This window comes from Sesamum indicum, linkage group LG5 (genome assembly GCF_000512975.1).
Source record: "Sesamum indicum cultivar Zhongzhi No. 13 linkage group LG5, S_indicum_v1.0, whole genome shotgun sequence".
Taxonomy (NCBI): Eukaryota; Viridiplantae; Streptophyta; class Magnoliopsida; order Lamiales; family Pedaliaceae; genus Sesamum; species Sesamum indicum.
The window spans coordinates 13,803,543-13,812,789 of record NC_026149.1 but is presented as its reverse complement, the minus strand read 5'-3'; the positions used below and the strand labels follow the sequence as shown (position 1 = coordinate 13,812,789).

Genomic DNA, 9,247 nt, shown 5'->3' with positions numbered 1-9,247 from the left:
AATACCTCCCACAGTTGCATTCGCAGTAACCTATGGTTCGAGTAGCATCACATCAGTGCCCATGGGATCGCCTTCAGCTGCAGGACAATTTTGATTCTGCTCCACAAAACGATCCATGTCCTTGGCTTTCCACTGTCGAGTAATTGGACCCCTTGAATTTGCTTCTTCACCCTCTGCACAGCCATGGTCCTGTTCCTTCACCCTCGCACAATTAACACTGCCATTCCTCGAACCGAAGTCACAAAAAAATTCTTGACCTTGTTTAGAACCTGTCGCTGGTTATTTATAGCCGTCGGGAGAGCGAGCCATGCTCCTAGACAATACTCGACTCCTAGTTGGAGCTGATTCTTGTATCCATGGGCCGTATGGGAAATCTTCCCTAGGATCTTCATAGCCCTCCTAAAATTGCTCCTCGTAGTATTTGGCGATATGGCCAAATATCCCACAAATGTAGCGAAATTCGGAAGCATCTCATACGTGAATCGAGCCAAGCGCTCAACCCCCATCGCAGTTCTAAGTTTTAGCACCCTTTTGAGAGGAGCGTTCACATCCAACCCCAATCGGATGAGCAGAGAGGAGCCCCACAACCATCCCGAGTCATCCATCTGCATATCCCAAGAGATCCCCAATTGGTTGCCAATAAGGGTGGCCACGCCAAGGTCATCCGACTTAACAGCAAATCATGTGTACGAACATAAGAATCACAACGATTCAGGTCTACTTGAAGTGGATTTTCATCCACCCGGATACTATTCAGAATCAACACGTGTTTATCAAAACTCCAAGGGTAGGCCTCAGCGCACGATCCCGATCAATAACACGATGAAACTTGAAGAGGATAAAAAACCTTAAGAGCAAAATCAAACAAGAGCAAAAAGATAAAAAAAAAAAAACAAAACAAGTCAGAGGTCATGAGTGTTTTCTCTCTCTAGAAAGTTTTCTCTCTCGAGTGCCTCAACATTGTCTTGCTCTACCACGATTCTCCTTCAATTTTCTGCAATTTCTGGACCGATTACTCAGTTCTCCTTATGTTGCTCATCATTTTCACCGAATGATTCTGAGTTTTGAAGATTTTTCGCTGTCTGAAAAGCCTCCACAGCCTGCTATTCTACCGGAAAATCTGTTTCTGTTGCAGATTCTTTGCTGCTACTGGTGCAATTTCCTACAGTTTTCAGCACTGTTGTGCACTTTCCAGCACCTCTCCGGCCACAATCAGACGGAGGGTTCCATCTCCACATTTCGATTGGTCAGCAATTTAAATTTTGAATTTTGAATTTCGAATTTCAACCACATTTGCTGTGCCCTGCTGCTGTTTTTCAAAAATCTGTTACCGCTGCGCACCTTCCACCATCATCTCAGGCTTTAATCGGTGGTCGGAAGTTCTGAATTTTTGAATTTTCTGGTGAACGGAGTATTTGAATTTTGAAATTTTAGTGTGCTGCAAAACTGCCTGCTGCTGCCATTACTCTACAGCATTTCTGCAGCTGTTCGTGCATCAGTTTCTGCAGTCGTTTCTGCTGCCGTCCCTCTGCCTGTTATGGCCAAGACCAACAAGTTACAAAAATTGGCTGCCGGCCTGCCCTCCAACCAGCCGTTGGCCAAAACCGCAACAGCCAAAATAGGTGCTATTGCCCGTCTGACGGGTGAGCACCAACCTGATGCCAACAACAAGAAGCAAAGGAAAGCCGACATTGTTACTACCGGCCAATCTTCCGGCCAGTCATTGACAGCATCCGCCAAAACGGCTGAAACACTGCAACAGTCGGTTAGCAAACTGGCCATTCAACAACTTGATCCCACCAATACCGGTAAGGCTACATTTGGTGACTTCATTTCTACCTTGGATGGTACCCCCTCCTTCTCTAAGAATGATGCTCCAACATCCACTGCCTCCCGACCAGAAGGAAAACAACCGAATACTGATACTGCCGCTGAGAATTCGGGCAAGAAAAATGCCTCATTGCGGGGCTATTTAGCACCAACCGTAGGCTCACCGAAGAAAACAAACTCAACAAGTTTGAGGTTGACGATGACCCTCTCACCTTGGAGCCCAATGACATGCTTGATGTTCGAAGCAAGCTGGGGTTTTGCCTCGTCGGCTACATTGCCGGAAAATTTCCAGGGATAAAGGCGATCCGTGCACTGTCCCAATCTTGGGGATCCAGTTTCCAACAGCACGAGAGCGGTTGGTTAATCTTTCGTTTTGCCCGTGAGGAGGATAGGCAGTGAATTTTGTCCGGGGGACCTTACTTCATATATGGACGTCCCCTCCTTCTTAAACACATGTCGGATTGCTTTGAGTTTAAAGAGGATGATATCAGCCTAACACCGGTTTGGGCTACCCTCCCATCACTCCCCCTTGAGTGCTGGCGAATGCGCTTGGCAAGATTTGTTCTAAGATTGGCAATCCCATTGTCATGGATTCCCTTACGATGAAATTGGAAAGGGTATCGTATGCCAGAATACTGGTAGTAGTTGATGCTTCCAAAAAGCTTATCGACCAAGTGGAGTTCGTTATGCCAAACGGCATAACCCGGAAACAACCGATCGCCTATGAGTTCCCCCCCAAATTTTGCACGGAATGCAACAGATTTGGCCACCTTCAAGAGACATGTCAGGGCACACATCCACCGGCCGTGGCTGCTGCTGCTGCCCCTGCTACTGAGTGGACTATGGTCCAAAGGAGGAAGAAGGGCAAATCAACAGATGTAGCAGCCAAGGGCAGTGGAGGGTCACCAACCAATTCCACCGGCCATCAAGGTGGACAAGGTACGGACTAGCACGAACGGAACACATTCATTCAAACTTCAGGATAGGGAGGCTACCATACCGACATACTCTGATAACTCATTGACTGATTCCCCGACGACCACTCAACATATAATGCCGGGGATCAATTCTAATGACACTGTACTGATGTTCAGTAAACCAGTGAAGCAGACAGGAGGGGAGTCTCCCCTTCGATTCCCATGAAGATCGGCTTTTGGAACGTGAGGGGCTTCAATCGACCCCTCAAACACAATGGGGTTGCCCACCTCATTAAGTATAACCAGCTTTGTCTCTTGGGCATTTTGGAGACAAAGCTTGCAGCATCTAAGATTCAGACATTTCTTAGCCGATCATTTCCGGGATGGTGCCAAGCCAACAACTTTGACACCATTGCCGCTGGACGCATCTTGGTGATTTGGAACCCAGCAGTTATCGACATTCAACCGGAGGATATCTCACCGCAAGTTATCCACTGCCGTGCCACGAATAAGTCTTCTCAACTCTCCTTCTATATCTCGTTTTCTTATGGTTTATATTCTGTTGTCAATAGAAGGAGTATGTGGGAGAAGCTTACAGAATTGGGACAGACGATAAGCATTCCGTGGCTCATTATGGGAGATTTCAACTATGTGAAATCTCCCGAGGAAAAGCAACTTGGGGTGACGCCAACTTGGTACGAACTCAAGGATTTCGTGGACTACTGTGCAGCACTTGGACTGCTTGACGTCCCCACAACGGGTTGCTATTACACATGGTATTCCAACAATGAGAGCAACCCTATGTGGTGTAAACTTGATCGGGTCCTTTACAACAACGAATGGCTTGAGGCCGGTTTACATTGCGGTGCCCACTTCAACCCACCGGGATGCCTATCCGACCACTCCCCGGGTATTGTCACTATCTTTGATCATACTCCCACTAAACCAAAACCATTCCGTTTTTTCAATATGTGGGCAGAACATCCGGACTTCTTATCTACTGTGGAGCAACGATGGAACTTGAATGTGGAGGGAACGACACAATTCATTCTTTGCAAGAGGTTGAAAGCACTTAAAGCTGAATTGAAAGCTTTCAACACGCAACACTACAGCCACATTTCCACCAGGGCCAAAGAGGCTGACATTGCACTGCAAGATGCTCAGAACCAGCTTGAAAACAACCCGGGAAATGTAACGCTTTGGGAATTGGGAGATCTTAGGAGGAAGGCCGTTTTCCTTGCCGAGGCTGAACGACACTTCTTCTACCAAAAAGCCAAGATTCACTACCTCAAAGAGGGGGACCGAAACACCAAATTCTTCCACGATATGGTGAAAAGGAATGCTGCTAGAAACTCCATCACGGCAGTTACTAGAGCTGACGGGACGATCATTACTTCTGCCGATGAGATTGCCCAAGAGTTCGTTGATTACTATACATCACTCTTGGACACTAAGTCTCACACCATCCCAGTTGATGATGGAGTGTTCGATTGCGGCCCCAAACTTTCCTCCGAGCTTATTGATGAACTTTGCAGGGAAGTCACAGCAGTGGAGGTCAAGGACGCAATTTTCAATATTAATGACAACAAGGCACCCGGCCCCGATGGATATTCCTCATACTTTTTCAAGAAAGCATGGAATGTGGTGGGTAACCAGGTATGCAGGGCCGTTCTGGACTTCTTTCAGAATGGACGAATGCTACGGCAACTTAACCACACCGTCATTGCTCCCGTGTCCAAATCAGAGCATTCCTCTTCTGTTGCTGACTACCGACCGATTTCGTGCTGCAACATCATCTACAAGGCCATCACGAAAATTATATCAGACCGGGTTGCACCTGCATTGGAGCACCTAATCGACCGTTGCCAATCTGCGTTTATTGGAGGTCGCAACATCACCGACAATATCTTCTTGGCGCAAGAAATGGTGCGATAGTACTCGAGGAAACGGATTTCACCTCGATGTACTATCAATATCGACCTTCGCAAGGCATATGACTCGGTCTCGTGGACATTCCTCTCCCGAGTACTTCACGGGTATGGTTTTTCCCTATGTTTATAGCTTGGATTATGGAGTGCGTCTGCACCACATCCTTTTCTGTCACGGGTTCTTTCCGGGGAAGAAAGGCCTACGGCAAGGAGACCCGATGTCACCGGCCCTCTTCCTCCTTAGCATGGAATACCTTTCCCGTATGATCAAGAGGAAGACTTCCAACTCAGACTTCAACTATCACCCGAAATGTGAAAAGTTGAAAATTACTCACCTCCTCTTTGCCGACGACCTGATGCTTTTCTCTCGAGGAGACCTTCCATCTATCCACATCCTAATGGAAAGCCTGAAAGATTTTAGGGACGCATTTGGCCTTTCCGTTAATACCTCCAAGTCGTGTATTTTTACAGCGGGCATCCTTAATGAGGAACTTGATGAAATTCTCGCTAGGACAGAGTTTGCGAGAGGTGAGATGCCAATCCGATACCTTGGCATTCCATTAGCGGCACAAAGACTTTCAGTCAACAACTACTCACCGCTTGTGGACCAAATTGCCAACTGCATTTCGAGGTGGAAGTCGAAATCATTTTGTTACGCAGGCCAGCTGAAACTCGTCCGTTCGGTTATTCAAGGCGTGGAGTGCTTTTGGCTGCAAGTTTTCCCTCTTTTGGCGGTGGTCATCGAAAAAATTCACCGACTCTGTAGGAATTTCCGATGGAACTCAAGGAGGGCACCAGTTGCTTGGGAGGAAATATGCCATCCCAAGGAAGAAGGCGGTCTCGATATTAGGCACATCCAATCTTGGAACGTGGCACTCCTTACACGCATTCTATGGAACATCCACCGCAAGGCAGACACGTTGTGGGTGCAGTAGGTCAACGGTGTCTACCTTAGAGGTACCTCAATTTGGGAGTGGCAGCCGAAGCAGGGGAATTCTCCACTCCTTAAATGGCTTGCTGATATTCGCAATAAGATAGTCACTGCTTTTGGGTCACCGGGCAGCAGCAATTGTACATATGATGGGCTGGACTACCAATAAGGGCCTTCAAACGTCGAAAGCATATGAGTACTTCAGAACGAAACTAACAAGACAGCCTTGGAAAGCATCAATCTGGAAGGCTTTCATCCCACCGAAGTACTCGTTCGTTATGTGGCTTGGCCTGCGCAACAGATTGGCTACAAGGGACAGACTCGAGTTTCTCCATGAGGAGGATTTATGCTCACTTTGCGTTAACACCAAGGAATCAGCCAAACACCTTTTCTTTGAGTGCCCGTTCAACAACTACGTTTGGTCACATATCCGAGTATGGCTTGGGATTAACCGACGTATGTCCACCTTGCACAGTGCGGTGAAATGACTCAAGAAGGAGAAAACTGGCTCCTCCGTTCATAACAAAGCGCGACACCTAGCTTTGTCATGCACGGTCTACACCCTTTGGTGGCATCGTAACGAATTCATATTTGAGGGTGCATTACCCAATCCCGAGGGCATTATTATTTCCGTGAAGATCATTGTCTATAGGCTCCTCTTGACACATTTCCCGCACGGTTTAATTGCTCTTTAAATTTTAGTGTGGGTCCTTTTGTATCTCTTCGGGTATGCCCAGAGTACTCTGTAAATATTAATGGATGAATGAAAACTTACAATTTATCCAAAAAAAAAAAAGATAAAAAACACTTAAGAGCAAGAACAAAGCCTTAAGCACGCCATCAATAAAAAGCTCTAAACCGATGGAATCGCATTAAAAACGGTCTCCCATAACCAAACCCCGTTGTCCGAGCAACGACAATCAATGGGCACCGTTGTCCCGATCAGGTAGGACTCTCATGCAGAGAGAGAACTAGATTCTCATGCAGAGAGAAGAGAATTTTTTTACTTATGAAACTTAATTAGTAGTATTTAACCAAATAATTGTTAATGTTTCATCAACCTAAAATAAATCGAACAGTGAGTCTGTATATTTGTCAATTTTCAGATTATAACATAATCAGTTGAGTACATAATTAAATAATTAAGTTTTTCATTAAATAATGAATTTCTTACTAAGTAGAGATTAGAAAAAAGTATTATTTTAGTCTGTTAAGTATGTTTAATTTTAATTTTAATTCGATAACTATGTCCATTTTTGTTTAGATTCAGTAAATTACGAAATTGCTTACTTTTAGTCCTTTGGTAAATTTTCGGACAATTTTACCCCTATGCAACTTTTGAAAGGCAGTTACACTCATAGGGGTAAAATTATCCGAAAATCTGTCAGATGACTAAAAGTAAGCAATTTCGTAAGTTACTGGACTTAAACAAAAATGGGCATAGTTATCGGACTAAAATTAAAATTAAGGCATACTTAGCGGACTAAAATAATACTTTTCCCTAGAGATTATTTACTAAGACAATTTGTTCAGTAAGGTGCTAATCAAATAGTTAATTTAATTAATTCCCTCTATCATATTTAACCAATCAAGCTTAAATTAGCTATTTAATTAATTAACTATAACAAAAAAATTTAAACTGATCAGTCAACTAACCATTAGCTAGTAAATAAATTAACTAATTTAAATAATCTAACAATTTTCAGAGTGCATAACCAATTTAATCTACTAATCACTTCAGTTATCAACTAATAAATTAATTAAAGGAACTCATTTATTATTCTATTATTATAGTAATTAATTAAAAAATTTAATTAATTAACTGTAATAGATTCAAATATAATAATCAGTCAATAACTAAGTTATAAATAATCAAATTTATTCAATTGCCCAATTAAACAATAAAGTATCAATTATTAATTTTTACACTACACTAACAAATTGTTATTAATTAATTATTTCAAGAAGTTAATTAGAAAATTTTCTTGAAGAACATGTGTACTAGTTGCTGTTGCTGAATAAGTTTTTTTTTTGGGTAAATGTAAGTTTGATTAATAAAACAAGATCGTACAGTATAACAGTGCTCAACTGGTGGTTTCTCCCTCGACAGGCCAAGGAATACGTCATAATCTATATAACGCTCATGAACTAACAGAACGAGATAAATTAACACTGATAATCCTCTGTCTAATATCTTCCACAATAATGGTGGCTATTATATTCGGTGGTCGCTCCGTATGCTCAAAGCGTCTCAAATTTTGTTCCTTCCAAATGTGATAAATGCAAGCAGCCAGGAGTGTACGATAAGCCAAGTTAATCATATGTTTTCCTCTCCATTTCCTTGCAACCCACTCAACGTCCTGTGACCACTCTCTATTAGGCTATTCAAATCGAACAATTCGCCGAATTGCTGTCAGGCAGCTTCTAAGTCTTCTCTCTTTCATTCTGTGTATTGTCTTCTTTCTTTTTCTTTTTTTCTTTCTTCTTTTCTTTTTGATATATTAATAAAATTTACAATTTAATCTCTTGATTTTTAAACTTATATAATTTAACCTTAATATTTTTTTTTAATTTAGTCCCTTAGAATTTTAATTTAATAGAATGATATCCTATAATTTATTTTCTGATCATTTCGGGACTTTCTAACTTTTACAAATTCAATAATCATGTTTCATATAATTTCTCCTTTATCCCAAATTAACTCAAATAAACTTGTTAGATGAAGAAGAATAAATCTCATAAGGGACTATAAATTAATTTATCAAAGACGGTTTAATATTTAATATAATAGATACGGGCTGGGTGTCACAGACAATATAAATATAGTGACAATAATCACTATATATATGTCACTAATTGTTTCTAGTGATAATTTAATAAATAATATTTTGTCCAATTCTTGCTAATTTCAATTTCTACAAAAATAATCATCACTGTCAAAATTTTAAAATTAATTATTGTGACAAAATAAATATTCCCGTCCTTCAAATCTATATCGTCATATAATTGAAGAGCATCTTTTCGGGAAAAGTATTATTTTATTCCGCTAAATATGTCTAATTTTAATTTTAGTCTGATATCTATGTCCATTTTTGTTTAGGTCTAGTAACTTACGAAATTGCTTACTTTTAGTCCTCTGGCAGATTTTCGGACAATTTTACTCTTATAAGTGCATATGGACTAAAACTGCCTTTCAAAAGTTGCATAGGGGTAAAATTGTTCGAAAATTTGACAAAGGACTAGAAGTAAGCAATTTCGTAAGTTACTGGACCTAAACAAAAATGGACATAGTTATCAAACTAAAATTAAAATTAGGCATACTTAACGGACTAAAATAATACTTTTCCACATGTTTTCGGTGCCTTCAATTATTTGGTCTCTCAATTTTTTTTTAATTATTTTACTAATATCAATTCTCTCTCTCTCTCTCTCTCAACTTTTCATTTTCTCTATTCTCAACTTCCGCATCCCTTTTCCTTTTCTGATTTTTTTCAATAATGATTTTCCATAACTTTTTTATATTTTGTTGTATTTATTTATTTAATATATATTTTCTAAAATAATAACATCAAAATTATCATTAATTTTTTTTATTGCTAAATTTTGATTTTCTTGTAGTGTTTGGCTGAACCTAACCAATC

The 9,247-nt window shown here is 41.1% G+C and overlaps 1 protein-coding gene across 1 annotated transcript; it reads left to right on the top strand.

Moving 5' to 3' along the window:
• Nucleotides 2,433-4,682, top strand: LOC105162752. Its single transcript, XM_011080872.1, has 2 exons — nt 2,433-2,769; nt 2,941-4,682. Exons 1-2 carry the CDS (start codon nt 2,433-2,435, stop codon nt 4,680-4,682), a joined length of 2,079 nt encoding a protein of 692 aa, XP_011079174.1.

Bases quoted from the DNA above. Each gene is read 5' to 3' on its own strand.
- LOC105162752 (XM_011080872.1), top strand. From the start codon at position 2,433: ATGAAATTGGAAAGGGTATCGTATGCCAGAATACTGGTAGTAGTTGAT. The intron at 2,770-2,940 runs GTACGGACTAGC...CCAGTGAAGCAG, and splicing joins CGGCCATCAAGGTGGACAAG to ACAGGAGGGGAGTCTCCCCT.